This window comes from Mirounga angustirostris, unplaced genomic scaffold (assembly GCF_029215605.1).
Source record: "Mirounga angustirostris isolate CCGP_5_RB_7025 unplaced genomic scaffold, mMirAng1.0.hap1 SCAF_13, whole genome shotgun sequence".
Lineage (NCBI taxonomy): Eukaryota > Metazoa > Chordata > Mammalia > Carnivora > Phocidae > Mirounga > Mirounga angustirostris.
In genome coordinates this window covers 16,024,485-16,046,735 of record NW_026991721.1, presented here as the reverse complement: position 1 = coordinate 16,046,735, position 22,251 = coordinate 16,024,485, and the positions used below count along the sequence as shown (strand labels likewise).

Genomic DNA, 22,251 nt, shown 5'->3' with positions numbered 1-22,251 from the left:
AATTGAAGGCTGGAGCCCTGAGAAAGGCCAGAGCATGAATTATTAGTTCTTCTTAAGTAGGGACATTACTCGGAGCCCAGAACTGCTTCCTGAAGACAGTGTAAATTATGCCTTTGTGGTTATCTTGTAAGAACAGGATGCATCTAATACAGTGTATTCAAAAAATTTATGTTAGTTGATCTACTTTGAGTCACTGATTCACTTTATGGTGTTTTCTCCATATTTTATGGAGGCTTTGAGGTCAGTTTCATGGTGCTTAAAGGTCTTTTTCGGCCCTTAGGAAGCCTTGAGTCCCAAGAAGTGTCCTACACATCCTAGGAAATCTGAATGACCTTGTCTTTGAGCAGAGAGGCGTGAGGACTCCCTGGTGATGTGTAGCCCTGACCTCTCAACATCCTCAGCTCTTTGCTGCCTGATTGGTCCATGAGACGTGAAAGGGTGGCCCTTGATGTTTGGAGATTCTAAATGGGCAAGTGTCACAGCTGCTCCGTAATACAAATATGTTGCATTTTTTACAAGCGTTCATCTCCACCCTTTCTGCCCCTCAGGTGTTATAGAACTGTAGGCTGTGAGAGCCACCTGACTTTCAGGGGCCGTGAACATGAGGTTGCTCCTCAGGCATTCATGTGAGGACAGAAGAGGGGCGTCCTGAATAGGTTACCCCCATTTGTGCTGTTACCTGTAGGAAACCCGGATTCCTACGTGGCCCAGGGCACAGTACCCCTCGCCAGCTGTGGGAAGCCAGGGCTCTGTCACAGCCTGGAACATCTGGATCGCTCACAGAGATCCCTTGGCCTTCACTCAGTGGTTTTTCAGCAAACCCAGCTTTTGGAAGCTTAACTGCAATGTTTAATTGGGCCGAGTCATTGCCCAGAGTCATTTCCCAGGGCCCTGCCCTGATCTAGGAAGCCTTTGAGATTTCCCAGCCCCACGGGCTGCCGTCAGGACCTTCTGAGGGTCCCCCTTTAGCATCTGCACCCCCAGGGAGCACACTTCTATAGCCATTTATGAAACTGTGTCGGCTGTTTTAAAGAATCAGGCTAAAATTACTGTTGGGAGCTCACCAACGTCTTTGAAGTCAGTCACGTGATGGAAAGAGATAGAAAAGGGAACATCCTTTGAAGGATCAGGTAAGGAGACACGGCTGTCTTTCAAGAATGCTTTGGGTCAGTGTGGTCACGCCGCTCTTGATCTTGTTGGAGGCTGCTCCCCGGGAGCCCTCAGCCACCGGAGGGGCCCCGTCTTCCCTTTCCTTCCTGCCTCGGTTGTCAGGGAGAACCACAGACATTCAGGTCACTTCCTTTCCCGTGCACCTCGTCCTCCGAAATCCTGGGAGAGTTAGAAAGGATGGTTGCTGCGGGTCAGACTTGGCCCCACGGGGCCGTCTGGAGGCAGTCAGGGAGCAGGAAGGAGCGGACGCGGTGTTTCCTGTGTACCTTTTACCAAGTCGAAGCAGCCATCTCTCAATTGCCAGGACCGGACAAGAAGCCTGGAGGGCGGGGGTCCCCCACGCGCTGAGTTGTGAGGCACGCTCCCACCTGCCCAGTCTGATTGGTGGGGTGTCAGCTTCTAGGGTGACCGCACTTCCAACTGCCCTCCCCTCCAGCATTCCCTCAGCCTATAAATGTGCAGCTTATAGACATAAGGCTCCCTTGAAACGGTCTTTTTCAAGAATTCTTCCCACTTTTTTGGGTCCCACTGTAGACCCCGCGATCCACGGAGTGACCCGCCTCTCCCTTTCTGTCACACCTGCCCCCGCAGGGCCAGCCCCAGAGGGATGTGTCCAGTGACTTCCTAGCAGGAGGCCTGCTTTGTTTTCTGTCGGTTTCTCCCACGTCGGGGCTTTTCCCCACATCCTCACACCCTGGTTTTCCTTCCTAGGAGAGAAGAGGTTGCAGAGGGAGAAGTCTGAGCAGGCTCTGGATAACCCAGAAGACCTGAGGGGTCCCCTTCAGCTCCCCGTGTTGAGACAGGGCAAAAGTCCGTACAAGCGTGGCTTTGACGAGGGGGACACGCACCCCCAGGCCAAGAAGAAGAAGATTGACCTCATTTTCAAGGATGTGTTGGAGGCTTCACTGGAATCCGCGAAGGTGGAAGCGCATCAGCTGGCCTTGAGCACCTCGCTGGTCATCAGGAAGGTCCCCAAGTACCAGGATGATGCCTACAGTCGGTGTGCAATGAGCATGTCGCATGGCGTGCAGAATGTCAGCCGGACCCAGGGGGAAGGGGACTGGAAGATCCCCCAGGGGGCTTCCAAGGAGCCCAGGGGGCTTCCGTTGGAGGATGAAGAAGAAGAGCCTTCGTCCTTCAAGGCCGACAGTCCCGCCGAGGCCTCCCTTGCGTCCGACCCTCACGAGCTTCCCACCACCTCCTTTTGCCCTAATTGTATTCGCCTAAAGAAGAAGGTCCGGGAACTCCAGGCCGAACTAGACATGCTTAAGTCTGGGAAGCTTCCCGAACCTCCCGTATTGCCAGCTCAGGTACTGGAGCTCCCAGAGTTCTCGGACCCCGCAGGTAAGTCGGTGTGGATGAGATGGTGGTCGGAGGGAAGAGCACCCCGTGGGCAGTGTGAGGGTGGCCTGGCGCTCTCTGCGGGAGCCACCTTCGGGGAGACCCACGCCCGCAGGTGCCTGCCTCGGACAGGCTGCTCCGCGGCGCCAGTGGGATGCTTCATGTCTCGCCCTTGTATCCTCCTCGTCAATAAAGGAAGTTCCACTGCCGGAGGGGTGTGTGCTGTGTTCTTGACCCGTTGCCTTTCTCTGGCGGTCCTGGTGGTGTCTCAGCCCCACGCTCAACTTCTAAACCCAGTCTCTGTCTCTTCCCCAGTCCCAAGCAGGGCAGCTCGTCGGGGAGAGCTCCCGGCCTTCTCGAACTCAGTCCCGGGACACGGCCTCGTTCGTCTCCTCCCGAGCTGCTGTTCTGCCACACACGGTCCTGTCCCCCCTGCCTGGAATTGTAGAAGGCCTGGGATATGGGACATGTGGCTGCACGCCTTGGCCCTTTTCTGTTGGCTGCCTGGATCTTTTAGAACCGATCGACAACCAGGAAGGTTTTTTCAGTACACAGCTGCAGCTGAGTCCGAGTATTTACATAGCATTTCCTATTTTAACCACATCCCTTAGCTCAGAATGAGGTGTTTCAGATATTCAAAGCATGCGTCCTAACTCAACTGCATTCTGATCCTGAAATAAGCTGGGGCCGTGGCAAGCTGCCTGCACGCCTGCCCTGAGCACGTTAGCGCCGAGAGAACCGAGCCCCGCACCCTGGCTGTGTGACTTGGGCAGGCTGGGCGAGCTGTGTTCTCTCCCGCAGACCCATTCCTGCGGCCCCGGCCCTGCTGCTCCGTTGGTAGGGAAGGTTGGGTTCCTTGAGCGCCCACTAGCGGAGGGTGAAGGCAGGCAGCCTGGAGCAGGGCGGCCACCAGGCGTAATCCCCGGAGAGGAACCGTCACCCGTGGATAACCAGAGTGCTCATAGATATATTAAAGAAAAAAAAAAAAAGAATTCTAGGCTGGGATTCAGTCCGTCCTCGGAACTGGCCTGTTGCACACGGTGTGGCACCCACCTCTCGGGCCGTGTTCCCGTTCATTCTGGAAGAGCCTGCGTTTTTTTGCCGCCGGGGTTTAAATGTTTCCTTCCCATTTGTCTTCCAGCCTCCGAGAGCATGGTCTCCGGCCCCGCCATCATGGAGGACGACGACCAGGAGGTCGACTCTGCCGACGAGTCCGTCTCCAATGACATGACGACCGCCACCGACGAGCCCTCCAAGATGTCCTCCGCCACCGGGCGCCGCATCCGGCGCTTCAAGCAGGAATGGCTGAAGAAGTTCTGGTTCCTGCGGTACTCCCCGACGCTCAACGAGATGTGGTGTCACGTGTGCCGACAGTACACCGTGCAGTCCTCCCGCACGTCGGCCTTCATCATCGGCTCCAAGCAGTTCAAGATCCACACCATCAAACTGCACAGCCAGAGCAACCTGCACAAGAAGTGCTTGCAGCTGTACAAGCTCCGCATGCACCCCGAGAAGACGGAGGAGATGTGCCGCAACATGACCCTGCTCTTCAACACCGCCTACCACCTGGCCCTCGAGGGCCGGCCCTACCTGGACTTCCGGCCCCTGGCCGAGCTCCTGCGCAAGTGCGAGCTCAAGGTGGTGGACCAGTACATGAACGAGGGCGACTGCCAGATCCTCATTCACCACATCGCCCGCGCGCTGCGGGAGGACCTGGTGGAGCGCATCCGCCAGTCGCCCTGCCTCAGCATCATCCTGGACGGGCAGAGCGACGACCTGCTGGCCGACACGGTGGCCGTCTACGTCCAGTACACCAGCAGCGATGGGCCCCCGGCCACCGAGTTCCTGTCCCTGCAGGAACTGGGCTTCTCCAGCACGGAGAGCTACCTGCAGGCGCTCGACCGGGCCTTTTCGGCCTTGGGCATCCGGCTGCAGGACGAGAAGCCCACCGTCGGCCTGGGCATCGACGGGGCCAACGTCACGGCCAGCCTGCGTGCCAGCATGTTCATGACGATCCGCAAGACACTGCCCTGGTTGCTGTGCCTGCCCTTCATGGTGCACCGGCCCCACCTGGAGGTCCTGGACGCCATCAGCGGGAAGGAGCTCCCGTGCCTGGAGGAGCTAGAGAACAATCTGAAGCAGCTGCTGAGCTTCTACCGGTACTCGCCGCGCCTCATGTGCGAGCTCCGGTCCACGGCATCGACCCTGTGCGAGGAGACGGAGTTCTTGGGGGACATCCGCGCCGTGAGGTGGATCATCGGGGAGCAGAACGTCCTCAACGCCCTCATTAAAGACTACCTGGAGGTGGTGGCCCACCTCAAGGACGTCAGCAGCCAGACCCAGCGGGCCGACGCGTCCGCCATTGCGCTGGCCCTGCTGCAGTTCCTCATGGACTACCAGTCCGTCAAACTCATCTACTTCCTCCTGGACGTGATCGCCGTGCTCTCGCGCCTGGCCTACGTCTTCCAGGGCGAGTACCTCCTGGTGTCCCAGGTGGACGACAAGATCGAGGAGGCCATCCAGGAGATCAGCCGGCTGGCCGACTCCCCAGGGGAGTACCTGCAGGAGTTCGAGGAGAACTTTCGAGAGAGCTTCAACGGGATTGCAGTGAAGAACCTCAGGGTGGCCGAGGCCAAGTTCCAGTCCGTCAGGGAGAAGATCTGCCAGAAGACCCAGGTGATCCTGGCTCAGAGGTTCGATTCCCGAAGCCGGATCTTCGTGAAGGCCTGCCAGGTGTTCGACCTGGCCGCCTGGCCCAGGAACAGCGAGGAGCTCCTGAGCTACGGCAAGGAGGACATGGTGCAGATATTTGATCACCTGGAGGCCATCCCAACCTTCTCCCGGGATATCTGCCGGGAGGGGCTGGACCCCCGGGGCAGCCTGTTGATGGAGTGGCGGGAACTGAAGGCGGATTACTACACCAAAAATGGCTTCAAAGACCTGATCGGCCACATCTGCAAGTACAAACAGCGCTTCCCGCTCTTGAACAAGATCATCCAGGTCCTCAAAGTCCTCCCCACGTCCACCGCGTGCTGCGAGAAAGGCCGCAATGCCCTGCAGCGAGTTCGCAAAAACCACCGCTCCCGCCTGACCCTGGAGCAGCTCAGCGACCTGTTGACCATTGCTGTGAACGGCCCGCCGATCACCAACTTCGATGCCAAGCGAGCCCTGGACAGCTGGTTTGAGGAGAAGTCGGGCAACAGTTACGCGCTCTCCGCCGAGGTCCTCAGCAGGATGTCGGCGCTGGAACAGAAACCCGTGTTGCAGACCGTGGACCCCGGGTCTGAGTTTTACCCGGACATCTAGGGGGCCGGCGTCCCAGAGTTCACTAAGCTGTTGAATATTTTTTTAATCTATACTCATAAGCTTTGATATATTATATAAATATATATTATATTATATATATATATATATATATATAAGCCCACACTGAAAATTTTTAAAAACCAAGGTGATGTGTCCACCAGAAGCCACTGGGAGCTTTCACAAAGGAATGATGTTGGAAACGGACTCTTGTCTACAAGATCTGGCAGCTGCAACCTCCGTGGCCATCCTTTTCCCTCACGGAAGCACGTGCTGGGGCCACATGCGTTCCCACCTAACAGTCAACCAACAGCCTAAGCTAAAATGACGGGTCTTTGTCATCACCTCTAGGTGGTTTGTTGTATGTTTTTGCTCGGGGGTTGAGGGGTTTGGGTTTGGGTTTACGTTCTTGCCTTTCCTTTTCTCGTGTGGTCTGCGATGGGGTTCTCAGCCCCTTCGTGGACACGCTGGTGGAGCTGAACCCCATCTCTGATCTGGGATGGGGTGGGTGGTGTATCTGGATTGGCGTGTGTGACTCTTTCCCTCTCCCACCTGATTTCAGCTTGAGAGGTTTGTATGCATTTCCTGATGAGCGTTCCTTCACTGTCTTAGAAACTAACGTGTCGGTCAAACTGTGACACCCACCACTTCCCCACCTCTGTCGCCTCTCCCGTCCCTGGGTTATGGATTCCTTCCTTCCGGCCCCCTGGATCCTAAAGATCTTACCTGTTATACTGAAGGCAAAATTGCCTTACCACCGAGCTTGAAATCCTGGGGAAGGGACAAGGTGTGTGTGTAAAGGGGGTGGGGGGGGGATTTTTTGCATTCCTGTTCTTACATAGTGTGAGGTAAAATAATATAATTCCAGTCAGATGCAGGACTGGGGGGAGGGGGGTTGGGGAATGAAGAGCCAAGAAATCCAGACCCTAACAGGGCAGCGATTTTTGGCTAAAAACAAGTAAAATGAAAGGTATGTATTCCATTTACATGAATTATTTATGCTCTGTCTTTATAATCACATAATGTGTTGCTGTTCCTTTAATAATCAAATGCCTGCTCTAGTTCAGTGGCAGGAGATGTCAATGCAAATTGTGCCCTGGGTTATGCGTGACTCGAAGGAGGGTCTCTAGAGCTTGAGGCCTTCTTTTGCGACAAGGCTGGTACCAAACGCTTCAGCCTGGCAGGAGGCAGTGGGCAACCAGGCGTTGCATCTGTGCTGGTGAATGCTTCCTTTTCTTTGAACAGGGTAGAGATGTCCTAAAGAAAAAGGAATAAAAAAGAGGCCAGACAGGACTCTCAAGGCATCTGCCTACACGCACACACACCTACCCACACACACAACCACGATATAAGCTTTAGAAATAGCCACTCGCCTACTCCCTGGGGCAAATAGTGGTTTAAGCTAGAGGAGTCTGATCAATGCTCTTTTGTTCATTTAACTACCAGTATACCTCGCAAGGGAGTTTAAAAAAAAAAAAAAAATGTGCGTGAGCTGTTAAAAACTTCTGTTCATGTTTCCCCATCTGATTTATGCATATTGGATGTGCAGGGACCCTGTATTGTGGATGCAGGTCCGATGTCGGGGAGGGAGGAAGAGCTGCAGTGTCCGTGGTCAGTTCTGCTGGGAGCTACCCCTCTCCCTTGGCAGAGGGTGGGCAAAGGACGGTGTGATCTGGCCACAGGCAAGGCCCCCGTGACCCCACCCTGCCTGGCTCAGACATAATACTGCGGTGGCTTCCTTCCTTCTTGGTTTATCTTGTCTCTGAGGCCTCATGCCACTGTCGAGAACCATAGTGGAAATGTCATCAACACTGAACATGTCACTACCCCTTCCTCGTCCTGCCAGTCCCCTCACCCCCCACACATCCCTTCCTCCTACCCCTATGGTCTTGGTGCTAAGATAACTTTAGAATCATTGCTGCTAGCCGATAGCTTTTCATTATATAAATATATTATATATATATTATATATTATTTTTGAAACTTTTTTGTTCATTTTCAACAGTGATGTAGCATGTTAAAAAACAAGAAACAAACAAACAAAAAACTGGTTTTCTCCGACTGTCCCACTGCCAGGCCTCATATGCTGCCTTCTTCAACAAATCAATGCACCCCCCGCCTGGTGACATTCACCCCCCAGCCGCCTCCCCAGTCCCACGTACTTCCCCACCCTCCTCTGAACAAGGAGAGAGCAGGAACTAGCGAGGAAGTGTCCAAAGCTCTTTCTGAGGCTTTGAGCCAATTCCCAGCCTTGTACCGTGTCCCTACTTTAAGCTGATGAGCCCCCCCACCAACTAAACCCCCCAACCTACCCCCCTGCTTTTCCCGTCCCGGTCAGTAATCGTGGTCAAGTGGGATACTGTTGCAAAGCACAAGGTTTCACCTTTCCCTCCCTGATATCCTCTCCACCACATACATAAACTATCACGTCTGTGGGAGTTTGACCATCGCACAGACTAAGTAAGATGGGTTGAGGGCAGAGATGGCTGGCAAGGGGGCCTTGGTGGGGGCCAGAAACAGTAGGTCGGGATCCTTTCTTCTAGCCACCAGATGCCTTACACCTTCTCCTTTCCCCTCTGCCCCCCTCCACCCACTACATTAGAGCCATCCCCTGGGTCACTCATTTGAAAACCAGGAAGAGAGAATGATTGATGTCTGCCTGAGCACAAGTCAGGGCTGTGGCTGTTTCAGGAGGGCCGTGGCCAAAATGAGCTCAAATTTTTATCCAGGGGGAGAAATAAATCCTTTGGGCCTACGCCAACATCTACCCTGTGTCTCCCGAGAGAGCAGGGAGCTGGTGAGCTGCCTCTGGGCTAGAAGCACGAGCTGCTGCTAATAGCGTGGGACTGCAGGTGTCCGTGCGTCAGGCAGGGCGAGCTCTCCTGGGGGTCTCGAAGTTTGGCAAGGCGCTCTAAAACTCTGGGTGCTCACGACCTCTGTTGAATCCAGCCAAGCCTGGGCTGTGTCAGGCACTCTGAAGGTCACTTTGCCTTGGGACAGGGAGTAACCAGGGAACAATTTGGGTGACACACCACTGCAATTTACACAGGGTCTTTTTCAAGCTGGATGCTCCCAGGAGGCTCAGTGCTTCCATCCTGTGAATGCTGCATGTGATTTCTATCCTAGGAGTTTCCACTCTTCTGCCTCCTTGGGAAAGACTCTTGGGCTAATGGGACCCACAGGGCCTAGCCTAGGGAACCAGATGCTTACCTAGCCTGTTCTCCCTTTGATGCGCGTAAAAAGCTGTGGCCGGGCCGTCCTGGCATCTCGAACGTGGTCACTTCAGATGCAGTCGAGCCCTTTAGCTCAGCCACTGGCTTTGAAGGACATGTTTGTCTCTGGGGTTGAGACTCGTCCTAGTTGGGCTGGCTGACTAGTGACTTTCTTTGGCTTGTAGAGGGGGGTGGGAAGTGAGTTCAGGTTCATGGCCATTTAGATCAAGCAGATACGTTGCCGAGCTCGGGAGCCCCAAGCCCTTGTGATGAAAATGGTTTGCTTCTCCTCTGTGGAGGAAAAAGACACCCATGGCCATCCAGTATCTGTGAACCCTGAGGACAGCCGAGCCCTGTCTGCAACTCTTGCCATGTAGAATGCCCGCATTTTGCCTGCCTGGTTGAAGGTGAGAGTCTAGGCATCCAAAACACCTGCTTTTTCTTTTTCTTTTTTTTTCACATCTTGTAATGTAGGGCAGATCCTTTACTTTCTCATCCTCACTGGAGAATGAGAGCAGGCTCGAGCTCCAAGGCATCTGCACAGCCGGCTTCGGTGCTGGGTCCTGAGTCTAGGGTATTCGGTGGTCTCGCCCCAGCCCCCGCTACAGGTTTCCACGTTGAGTTGTCTTGCTGAGCCCCCTCTCCTTGACTTGCTTATGTCAACCCTGTCATTTGGAGGAAGGACCTTATAATTATTTAAGGTCATGTTTAAATATTTTCCCTTTGTTTGGACGTGATACCAAGACGGAGAAAAGAGGGAAAAGCGTGTTAGATGCCAAAAATGATTGTGGTGACGCAGAAATGGACTACAGGCTTGGCCCAGCCGGGCTGTGGGGCTGCTGGTCACCTGGAGCCCCGCGGGGTCCAGGAGGCAGCCTGGAAGTTGAAGTAGAACTTCTAGATTCCTCCCCCTGCCTGCCCCCCCCCCCCCCGCCCTTCCAGGAACAGGAATTCTGGATCTGGATCTGGTTTTGGCACGTCGTCTGGGTTGATTTCCAAGTAGAATTCGTGCTTTTTCTAGGTCCCACACCCAGTTTGTGGTGAGGGCTCCAGTTACACTGGACCTCATGCGCCTTTGCCCCTTCAAGAGGCTGTCCTAGCCAGGCCAGCCTGGGGCAGACCACGCAGGGAGGCCAGGCCTCCTTAGGCGGGAGTGGCGTGTTTGGAGGGCAGGTGACCTTGGGACGGTCCCATTCCAGACACCAGCCTCCTGGGGGAGGTGGTGCTGGGTCATGGGTTCTGGTCCGGTTTCCTCCTCACATCTTGAGGAGGGAGGATTTTGCCCAGAGACACACGGCCCTTCTTCTGCTTGGAGGGAGACCCCTCTCTTGCTCTCTGTTCACAGGGTCCTTTAGCTGAGTGGATGGAGCTGTGATATTTTAAGGAGCCTCTGAGGTGATCCTTGTGCGTTAGCCAGAGGGAGAAAAAGTGCCCTTTGGGGAGGAAAATGGTACGGCCCTCCTCTTCCATCTGGCTTTCCCTCCCCCCACCCCCATCCCCTGAAGTGGTGTTTTCTGGAAATACCTATGCAATCCAGTCTCCCTAGGAGAGCGAGCGCATGGAAGCAGGGGTATGTGCAGTGTATAATACAAATACCACAGCATATATATTGTATATATGGACAGATACAGTCCGGATACACACAGAGTAAGAGATTAAATCACGTCTATATATCTATAAATAATATCCTATATATTTATACATTTCTATGTTTTAAATAGATATAAAAATAGAGTCTATAGAGAGCTGGGAGAGCAACGGGAAAGCCTGTCGCCGTGCCGTGCGGGGGTTGCTGCGGAAGGCAGGCAGGTGTGCGGAACGGGGCCTCCTACCCAGAGTGTAGGGGAGGAGAGTGACGGGGTCCCCGCCCTCTCCATGCACTTTCTCTCCTTCACTGTGGGCTTGGCTGTGGCCGCAGGGCTCCCCCGCATCCCTCCTCACCCCCTGCGGTCCGACGCTTCGGTGGTCAGGGCTGCGTGGCACTGGGACGTGGTCTCTGGGCCCCGGTGAGGGGACCGCTGCACAGTTTCCCCCAATACCCTCCCCCCCCCTCAGCCCCCACAGGAATGAGCAGCCCCGGCGGCAATAGGAAAGGTGCGCATTGGACCCAGAGGGGCCCAGGGAGGTGGCCGCCCTCCCCACCTTAGGTGCTTCTGCTGCCCCCTGGAGGCCAAGCCTCTGAAGTAAGGCCGGCCCAGCCTCCCTCACCCCTTCCTGCACTGTGTGGGCCAGGGCCCCGGAGGGATGAGGCGGGCACGGGCAGGGTCCATCCGCCCCGGGGCAGGGGTTACCAGAGAAGGCCGGGAGAGACATACCCACACACTCATAACTTCAGTGGCAACTCAAGTTCAGAAGCAGGGCTTTGGCTGAGCCCACTTCGCACAGCTGCTGCTGTGGGCTGCACTCAGGACAATGCTCCCCTCCCCGCCGCCTCCCGCGTGGAGGTCCAGCGACCCCCGCAGCTCACCGCCACCATAGCGGGTAGGTTTAGTTCATGTACACTGTTCTCATTCTGTGACTCGAGGCAGCGGCTGAGCCGGATGCCCCAAGCTTATCCGCTTCCACTGGGGAGGGTGCCTTCCCTGGCTTGTCCCTGCTCCTACTGCAGGCCGGGAGGGGGTGTCTGGAGGCCTGGCGGGGAGGGGGGCACCACTGACTGGTGCGGCCGGTAGCAGGACGGAGGGCTTGTGCGGCCCTGACTGAATCAGGAGCCCGTGTAGCTTCCAGGTTTCTCTCTACCGTTTCTTGGCTCTGGAGGTAGGAGAGGAGGGGCTGATGGGGCGGCAGGTGACAGGAGACAGCCCGCGTTGGCTGCATCCTCTGCGCCCCGCACCGGCCCGGGCCTTTCAGCTCTCCAAAGGCACTTACCTCTGTCCCCGAGCCTCCTGTGACCCTCTGACCCCATGTCCTCCTCTTCCCTGCCATCTACCAACGTACCTCAGTCTCCAGCAGACCCACCCCTACACCTGTCGTCTGGGGCAGGTCTGTTCTGCCAATGCCCACCTCTTCTCCCCTCCACATCTGCCTGGGTCTCCTTGAGCCACAGCTGGCTGCCAGCCGGGCCTCGGAACACCCTCCAGTGCCTCCAGAGAGACCAGGCCAGCCCGAGCCTTCCTGCGCGGAGGTGGGTCAGACCCGTGGCCAGGGGGTGGGCGTCTCCGGGGAGCAATCCACGATGCACTGTACCTCAGAGAGAGAGCATACCCTGGGGCCTCACGGGCACCGGGCCCTCCGTCCAGGGGAGGACAGCCGGTTACAATACTGCTCACAAGAAGACAAGGGCCGGGCTGCCCTCGGGCGCCCCTCCGTCTTCACTTTGGTCTCTGGGGAAGAGCCAGCAGTCTGATCTGCTCTTTTTCGGGCCCTCTCTCCTTCTCTCCACCCCCACGCTGCTGAACCGGTTCATTTCAATCACAAAGGAAAAATAAAGTGGGGGTGGGGGGGAAATACTTAGGAGTCTATTATCACACACATATTAATATGTTAATACTTTCTTTCTTAAAAAAAAAAAAAACCTCTCGATGTTATTATTTTGCAGACTACGCTTTATAGTACCTGTGTGGCGGGGCCTAGAACACTGGATACAAATAGAGCTATGTTGGTTTATCATAATATGTACGCAGAAACTTTCCTTTTGTCATATTATCCTTGTAATGTAAGAAGATTGTTAATAAAAGCATTTAAATTGACTCACCAAGGTCAAATCTCTGCCTCTTTGCCTCCATCCCAGGCCTGGGCTCTGGACAATTCAGAATCGGTTCCATCACAAGGGCTCCACGGTCAGGCTAGGAGCCTGCCGGCTTGCCATGTTGGAAGGAACTAGAAGAGGCCTCTAAGTCCCTTCCTGCCTGTCTCTTTTCCTCCAGTTGAGCCCATTTCCAGCCTCCTCAGTTGGTCACTCAGAGGCTCCCTGTTGTGAAAGCCACTCCACAATTCCCATGGAATGTTCTGGTTTTCTTCTTTTCCCAAAGGAGGAGGACTAGGGAAGGAAGGAGCAAAGGGGCATAACTGTCCCTGTCTGACCAGCCCAGGTGAACCAGGGTCAGCCTGCCCTCCACGGCTGGCCCTCCAGATTTGACGTACATTCGCAGCTGGGAAGCAAGGAACGGAAAGATCTTCCATCTGCACTTGGCCATGAGGTCGTTCCCCCCAAAGCAGGGCTTGGAGGATGGGGTAAAGAACATGAAGTCTAGCCCTTTCCCTTCCTTCCCCCTTCTCCCCAGCTGCTCCCCACCCTCTCCAAGGTGCAAAGGACAAGTTGAGTTCAATTCGGAGAGGAGACTCAGGACACTGGGCAGTCACCCGAAGACCCAAGGGGCCGCTATGTGACAGTTGCTACGGTGATCTTTTGAAAACACAGATCTAGTCACGATGTCCTCCCTGCTTAACACTCTCCAGTGCTTTCCCATTGCCCTTGGAGCGCATTCCAAAGTCCCAAGCATAACCATAGCCTTGCGCAGTCTAGCCCCTTGCCTACCTCCCGGCCTCGGCTTGTGTCCTCTGCACGGGCCTCCAGCCACACTGCCCTCCTCTGTTCCTCAAGCTCACCAAGTTCTTCTCTGCTTCAGGACTTCCCAATACCCTGTACCCTCTGCCTGGATGGCTTCCCTTAGGATGGTTGTATGGCCGAGCTCTTCTCGTCTCTTAGGGTCCCTCTCTAAATAGCCACCCTCGAGGCGCTGTTCAATGTTCCCGCTGGTATTTCCTTTCATGACGTTTATCTCTGTTTGCCACCTTGTGTGTGTGTGTGTGCACGCGTGCGCATGCAGTTCCTGTCACATAGTGGGCATTTAATCAATGTTTATTGAAAGGGTGATTGAATGACTTTAGGCAGCCCCTGATACAAGTATAATCCCATTCATGCTGTATTGGTCATGGGGGAAATCCTGGATTCTTCACTTCCTCTGTCTCTGTATTGGTTTCTCCATTGGATCAGGATGACCCTGCACCTGACCCTGGGCTACATCTGGCCTTGACCCGGTCTCTTCTCTATACAAAGCTAGAGGTTGCCCCTGAGATGCTTCCTTGAGTTATACTCCACTCCAACTTGCTCTTGTCCCTTGAATAATGGCCCCTCACAATCCAAGCAGGTGTCTCCTCTTTTGCCCAGGAAAGAGAACTTTGAGCTCCTTCCAGCTTGGCAATTCTCAGTCCAAGGTTCTAGGCGACATTTGAAAGCCACTGTGAGCACATCTAAATTACCTTAGCAATAAAGACCCTTGGTCCCTGGCCGTATGTCAGAGCCTGGACTTTAGGGTCAGAGAACACCGCATTCAGTACGCCGCTCTGCCTCTTACAAGCTGTGAGACCTTGGGCAAGTCACTTATCTGAGTCTGTGTCTTCAGTGCTTAGCACAGAGCAGTGGGCTACTACATGCTGACTGTGTATCATCATTCTCATTATAGGTACCTCTTAGATAGAGTAGGATGGAGAGCCTCTTAGGATGGAGTAGGTGCTAGGAAGTTGTGTGGTTTCCCACTGTGGTCCTCGTTCCCCCGGAATTCCTGTCGCTACCCTCGATGAGGGGTAGCCTGTGCCTTGTAATACAGAGCCACCCACACTTCCCCTGCCTGCAGACTTGGACACCTCTGCCTGAATGGGGCCCGCCTTTCCCTTCTCAGCCTAAAGACCCTCAGCGCAGCTTCTTCTGCTTCCAGAGCTCATCCCACCTGGCTTTTAAGGGAAAAGGGGCCGCAGAGAAGTTTTGTTTGTTTTTCGGCTGGAAAAACCAGTTTCTCCTTGCTTGTCCCCGGTTTGAGCCCCCCGGGTGTCTGAAGCAGGATTTCTGCCAACACCCACTTGCCAATGGGCTGTCCTGAAACACCAAGAAGGAATGCTGGGAAATTGGAGTGGGAAACTATACTCCAGCCTGGGCTGTTTGCAAGGAGACCACACCCAGATGGAGACGAACCACCCCAGGGCCCTGAGCACAGTGTGGCCACCACTAGACAGGTTTCCTTGGCAACGCCTGGCTTCCAGCCCCAAGGCCAACTTCCTCCCACCGCCCCCCAGGTAGGTGTCTGCCTCCATCTCTGGCTTGGGGAAGCTTCTGAGGTTCCTGCCAAGAACCATCCGTGCTGGCTCACCTGCAGGAGGAAGAGGGGAGAAGGGGGGCAGTTCTTCAACACTCGCACCAAGAAAATGCCCAACCGCCTAAATCTATCCATAGCACATCCTGTGGCTCTAGCCTTGCCAGGTGTCTGCCCTGGAAGGGAGACAGAACAGATGCTAGGGTTCTGAGCTTCTGGAATGGTGGTGCTTCCAACTGTCGGTAAGAAAAAATGGAAAAAAATAGAAACTCTTGGATGGAAAATTACCACCAGTTCCATTAGCAGTGAAGTACACGAGAGAGGCTGACTCAGAGCCTCAGGTGACATTGTGTATTGCCTCAAGGACTGGGTGACTGTCAGAAGATGCTAGGTGGACCTACCAGGCATGGGACAGAGAGGGCAGGTACACAAGTAGGTGGGTTTAGTTTGTTTTATGCACGAGACAGGAGACTGAAACTATGTGTGAAAAGTATATTGGTGCCAGTCTAGGTCAAAGAATCCCAAAACCTTAAAGTGAGTGATCATTTGGTCCAAGTTCATTTCACAGATAGGGACACTGAAGCCCGAACGCAAGTGACTTGCCCAAGGCCATGAAGTGACATAGCCACACTGGGTTGTAGGTTCTTGGCTCCTACCTGCAGTGCTCTAGACTTGAGTCCATTTTATATGCAGGGGCAGAGCTTATTATTTAAGGCAGTTCAGTGGAAAGCCCCATATACTGTGATCAATGAACTCTTCTCCTCTCTTCCAGACTCTCAGATATTAGTTTGAGGTTCTGATGGGCCATATTCATAGGTACCCGTGAAACATGGTCTGTATACTCAGCTCTCTGTGGGACAGGACCTACTTCTACTTAATTATGAAACTAAAAATCCTGGCTGTCCTTACAATATAATAAATATGTGTATAATATAAAATAAGGAATCGCATGCACTTGGAAAGCAAAGGCATCTCAAGGCTTTCTTCATGGATCATTTCTCCATTATAAGAGCTTCAGTTTTAATCGGCCCTGGCTAATTCCCTACTGACTATAAAATTCAGGACCTGCCCTTCGCCTGATGCCAGAGCCTCTGCCTCCAGAGGCCAGGGCTGCAGCAGCCACCAGGAGGCCCTAGGGTGACAGGCCTCCAGGACTCCCCTTGTCCCTGCCCACCTTCTGGAGCGCAGGAGAACCATCGGCTGATGCGCTGACCTTCCAGGGATAGGAGTATTTCTTTTGGGGATGTTAGAGAAAGAAGTCTCTAGATCCTACCTAATTTTTTTCTCAAGAATGAAGTCAGAGCCCCAAGAGGCCATGCCTGTTGCCTGCATCCCTACTTGTGTATACCTTGGATTTGGTGCTCAAGCAAAACCACCAGGGGCATGAGAACACGCACGCGCGCACACACACGCGCGCGCACATGCACGTGTACGCACAAAGAGCACTTTACCATTCAGCAATTCTACTCACTCCTGGGCACATACTTTAGAGAAACTTGTACACGGGAACAAGGGGACATGCACGAGAATGTTCCTACCAGTCTTGTAATAGAAAAAACAAAGAAATGTCTAAATGTACATCAGTAAGAGAATGGGATGGTGGCCTCTCCATATAATCGAATCTTATACAGCGGCAAACAAATACGTAAGTTAATAAACAAACAAACGGGTTAGAGCTACATATGTCTGCATGGGTCAAGTTCAAAATTTTAATGTGGAACCCAAATAGTGGGATGTAATTTAAATAAAGTTTAAAACACAAAGATACTCTTATGCTGCTCAGAGCTTATGTATATGTGGAGGGAAGGGGTGAAGACACGTTTGGGGCGGGGAGAAACACGGCGCTCTCCTGAGTGAAACCGAGGGGACTTCGATGGTATTCATCAAGTTTTATAAAACGCGGTAGTAGCTTATGAGTGTTTATCAAATTATTGTTTGTGCATTTGATGTGTCTCAAATATTAAGTGAAAAGGAAAAAGAAAACACCGGGCACCTGACCCAGTTGGAAATGATTTATTTACCACGGAAAGGTTTTTGCTCCCAAGTGTGACACCAGACATATGACTACAATGTCTCATGCGTCTTTTTGTGCTTCGGTTCATGATTGCAAAACAAATACACACTTAGCACTGACAACAGGAAACACAGGAGGCAGAAATAAATCACAAGGACTAGGTATCTCTTTTGGGGGTCCTCGCCTCGATTTGGCTTAGGCTGCAGCTACCTCCCCTCAAGACTCCTTTACATCCCAAAGGAACTGCCCCTGGAGAGTCTCTCTTTCATCTTACCCTCTCTACATAGCGTCATTTGGAGTGATGGGTCACTCAAGCCACGCCAAGGATCATATCTCAAAGTGAAATGGACAGACACGTGCAAGGTCTTGACTGATGGGCACTCGGCAGACACACTCTGATTTGATGTGAGAAGTAGAGTCACAGATTAATGAGGGTGGACTCCCAGTTCTCTATCCCCGTCACCGTATCTAGGAAAGAACCAGGTCACCTTGGGGTCCCCAGCCGGGTCTACGATGGGGTTCTCCCTTTATTTTCACCTTGCTCCATGCCCTTCTTAGAAAATGCTCCCTGGCCAAGTACAAGGGGTGCCTTTCAAAAACGATCAGTTGATTTCACACAGACTCAATCACTCTAAGTTGGTTGTAAATCGCACATGTGTCTGGTACAAGATACCCAGATGGGAAAATTACTGAAGTTTGTTGATTTGGCGGTCTGAGGTCTCTGGGCAATTTAAAATTCACCAAGACGGAGTTTTGGTGGAAAACCATAGCAATTATATTCTCTTTTATCGTTTGTCACATTTATATGGAGAGATATGAGTGGTCATTAGGTGATGGGAGTACTCACCTGTGAACGTTTAGGCCAAATGCTAAGACAGCTGATGCTTTTACCATTGAGAAGTCAGGGCAGAGTGATTTTTATGCCACTTATGGTCTCTTTTTCCATCCAGTCCCCTATCTATCCTTCACTCATTAATTCATTCAACAGATTTTATTGAGGGCCCGCGAGCTAGCTTTATTCTAGGTTCTTGGAACATACCAGTGAACACAACGGACAAAATCCCATGCAAGACCTCCTTCATTCCTGGGCAGGCGTGCTAAGTGAAATGGCGCTCAACACTGAGATGTTCTGTGGTGGCATCTGACTCCTATCAGGGACAATCTTGAGCTTGGATTCTGGAAAACGAAACCCTTGAGATACAAAGAAATGGATGCCTCGTGATGGAATGACCATAGGCAGGGCTGCTATTTCTGACATCAGAGGCCCCCCAGCCTACCCCAAACATCCTTCGGTATAACTGTGAGGCAGGTGCATAGGTTTATAAGGAAGTAGAACCTGTGTTTCCTGATGTTAAGTCTAGAATCCAGACTTTTCTACATTGGAGTAGCCGATGTTACCGAGAGGAGAGTACCGGTCAGCCCACATTGGAAATGTTTTGTTTTCTTGTGGCCATGCCAACCAAAACCAGGAGGCTAGAGCGTGAGGGGAGCCTCAGCAACATGTTATAGGAAATCACTAACAAATGATTTGCCCAAAAAAAAAAAAAACAAAACAAACTTGGCAGGAGGTGCAGCCTTAATGAGCAAGATCTTCAATTATCTGAAAGACTTCCCAATTAAACAGGGATTCGATATTTTTTCTCTTTCTTCGGATGCTTTTCTACTTCTGCACAAAAACGGAAAGTCATGACTAAAGGTGATGAGGCCCCTGCTCTGATTCTCAGGGAGAGGCCAAGGATGGCCTGCCATGTTGCAGGCATGAAGCATGGCCCTTACCCACCTCACCTAGGGGTCCCCTTGTAGATCACAGGACTGGGTGACAGTTGAAAGCCCAGAGTTTGGGTGTCAGTAGCGAGGAGCCCAAATGCAGAATCCATGGTTCCGGAAGTGCCTGGGATGGTTCTGGCCCCTTCCAGTCACCGTCAGCTGCCATCTTGACGCTTAAAGATGATCTGCAGGTGGCCGCGGTTTGTTTCTAGCCAGAGAGTGCCTACGGTTTTTGAGCATTATTTCATCTACCACATCATTCACAGAGACAGAGCTGCCATGTCCTTGGCCCCATTTTACAGATGGCCAATAACAGAACCCGGGAATCCTGGTTCCTGGGCAAATATTATACCCACGCAGCAAGACTCAGCATCTAACTGACCATGCGGACAGCTGTTTGGAATAAGAAGGTAGGAATTTGAAGCCTAGCTGCTGGTTACTTACTGATGAAGGTGGTAGGCCTTGAAAATTGAGGAAGGGAGACACATTCACACAAGACTCTTTCCTATTTCAAGTTCCCTTCTTCGGCCACTTCGACGCAGCCAGATGTAATAGACTAAATCGCTATGCGCCTCCCACTGAATTCCTCCTGCAATGGCTGGAACGCTGAGAAAGATGGATCTGTCTCAGAGGGTCACTTTGGTGATGCTGGTGGGTGTGACAACAAGCGCCTCGTGACAAACAGGGGAATCCCACCTACACTTTGTTAAGGAAGATCCCCCCGAGGATAACATAAACTGATTTTGAGAGAAAACAACAGAGTTCTTCAATAAAAAGCAAAAAATTCGGTCCAAGAACAGGATCTGAAGAGCACAAATGAAAACATTAAGAATTAAAGTAATTAAATAAATTTAAAAAAAAAAAAAGACCCAGAGAGGCCTCCCAAATTTCACACTGACAACTGAGATGTCCAGCCTCAGAGCTGGCTGCCCCAGGGTATTGGGAGTCCCGACAAGGACTGGGAAAACCTGTCTGGAATGCTGTAGAAGGCATTTCTCCCAGTGCGGTGCTCCAATCTCTGCATCAAAACCACACAGTGCTTGGTAGAAATGCAGGTGCCTGGGTCGTGGCCAGGAATGTCAACAGGTGGGCCCGGGGAATCTGCTGGTGATTCTTCACACACTAGGGTTCGAGAACCGCTGGGTGACTGCCATGGGCCAGGGGCACGATGTGATGCTGGCTAAGATGTCATCCCACCCATCCCAATCCCTAACTCTATGAGTTGATCTAGGATACTTCATTTCCGCCATCATTTTTGAAATGCTTATTTTTAAAGAGCTGCATTCTCTGCACACATTCTTCCCCACATTGAGCGTTCTCTGCGCCGGGCTGACCCCCACCTGCCGAACCTGCACACGGGCTGTATTTGACAAGTGTCTCTTCAATAGCACGGAGGAGCACAATGCATTCCTCGGCGCGACCCAAATGTCCTGTTTCCACACACTGCCCTGCCCTACTCATGTTTTGGAAATAAGAGTGCACTAGGAGAGGGAAGGGGTCCTGGCCTTTGCAAACACATCTGTCTCCTGGGTGTCAGAATGAGGATGGGGCACAAAGAGGACGTCGCCGAGGACAGCGGGGCTGGAGGGGCGGGGCGGGGCTGGAGGGGCGGGGCGGGGCCTGAAAGGGGAGGAGCCCGGGCGGCCGCTTACAGGTGCAGTTGGTGCCACATGGCGATCTGCCGGCGAGGGTTCTTGAGCATCTCTTCCCAGTGGCTGCGCTCGGAGCCCGAGGCGTGCAGGCCCAGGCTGCAGTGGCCAAGGGCACAGCTCTGCCCCTCCTCATCCTGGCCCAGCACCTCCAGCTCCACGCTGGAGGCCTGCAGCAGCTCATCGGGCAGCTCGAACATGATCATCTCGTTCCATACGGGGTTGATCTTGTGCTTGGCCCGTTTCGTCTGCTTCTTCTTCAGCTTCTGCGTCTGGTGCTTTAAGGTCACCTTGACAGAGACATCTGGGGGGAGGAGAGAGACGGAAAGGTGAGCCTGTGGGGTGTGGTGGGCCCAGGATGATGCTCCCTCTTAGGGCTGGAGAGACAGGGTCTCTGGCTGAAGATTTGCACTGAGGCTCCCTCTCTCCGCACCCCCCACCCTTCCCTGTGCCTCCCTCTCAGCGGGCCATGCGTTCACTCGACAATTAGTAAATACCCACCATGAGGCATTAGACATGGGGATACAGCAAAAGCTCCTGCTTCCATAGAACTTAAGCCACAGTGTGGAAAACCCGCAATAGTACAATACATCAAGGTGGTCATTGGGTAGCCCATGACGGGATCAAGCTGGAACCACTCCCTGCCATGAGCCCTTCCAAGTGTCTTCATGTCCCACATCAACCCAGGTCCCGGATAATGGCTCAGATGTATGGCAGCTTGATCTTCACCTCAGACCAGCAGAACGAAGCCACCCCCACGTCTTCATCCCCTTGGTTCTCCCTCCGAGCACTTTTGTTGATTATTAAGATAGAAGAAGGTCTCCTGCTGGTTGGTTGAGTTCTTCTCCTCTGTTGTTTTATAAATTTTACTGGCGCACCCCGGCTTCATGTGGAGGGCGAGGGCAGACTGCCTGGACCCCCACGGGTCCTGGGCCAAAAGAGCTGCCCCCCACCCCCACCCCGACTCCCGCCCGAGGATAGCGGCAGGGGTCACAGGACAAGGTTGCATGGAACATCACCAGGCTCAGGAGTCGGATTATGTTTTCATTAGTCAAGGTTCCCCAAGCTAATGTGAGAATAATTGTTCTTCGGTATTTATGGCTATAATTATCACCCCCGGGGTGGCTAGTTTATTTCAGCAGATAGAGTTGAGAGACAAAGTGTTGTGTCGTAATTGTCCTGACAGGAGCTTTAAAAAAGAGCAGGAGGCATAGAATTGTCTGGAGGGGACAAGGAAAAGCACTGAATGCTGGCCTTCGGCTGGGGGATCTGTCGGCAAGACCAGCCCTTCCAATTTCATTTGCCCAAAATTGTTTGCTCAGAGATTCTGAACGCAGTGGTAATTCTTTATTTGTATCCTGCTATAAATACCTGGTTATTTATATCCTGCTCTGAGCACTTGGCGTCGGGTCCAGGTATCACACTGCTAGCCAGTGCCGTTCTCCTGCTCTGACAAGAGAGCCTGTTTGGTCCCCAGGACTCAGGGGGTCTGTCTGTGCTGGGGTAACCAGAAGGAAAAACTGAGGCTTCCAGAATGCTGAGGAGATGCTTACTTGGATATATGGGGCACAGATGCCCGAAGCTTCAGGCCGCTTCAACCCATGCACCCACACACCTTCTGCCAGTGCCCACGCTCAGCTGGTGTGGGGGTGGCAGGTTGACAAAGACTGAGAAGACAGAAGAGACTGCGGTTGGGTGTGGGGCACACAGCGATGGCGAGCTAAGACAGGAGGACTGCCCGGCCTTCCCGACACCTGCCGGTGAGGT

General features: G+C 53.1%; 2 protein-coding genes across 5 annotated transcripts in view; one reads left to right on the top strand and one right to left on the bottom strand.

Annotated features, from left to right (window-relative positions):
- PRDM11 (PR/SET domain 11) overlaps positions 1-12,777 on the top strand; it is an 86,159-nt gene extending 73,382 nt beyond the window's left edge. For all 4 annotated transcript variants that reach the window (XM_064576602.1, XM_064576601.1, XM_045893852.3 and 1 more), the window contains 2 exons: positions 1,882-2,514; positions 3,653-12,777. In XM_064576602.1, the coding sequence (XP_064432672.1) occupies positions 1,882-2,514; positions 3,653-5,817 (2,798 nt within the window). In that variant the 3' untranslated portion in view covers positions 5,818-12,777. The remainder of the gene's footprint in view (positions 1-1,881; positions 2,515-3,652) is intronic.
- Positions 12,778-20,449: 7,672 nt separating this feature from the next.
- The window catches only part of SYT13 (synaptotagmin 13), a 37,656-nt gene continuing 35,854 nt past the window's right edge, over positions 20,450-22,251 (bottom strand). Inside the window, exon 6 of the mRNA XM_045893850.1 lies at positions 20,450-20,788. Coding sequence (XP_045749806.1) covers positions 20,484-20,788 — 305 coding nt within the window. The 3' untranslated portion in view covers positions 20,450-20,483. The remainder of the gene's footprint in view (positions 20,789-22,251) is intronic.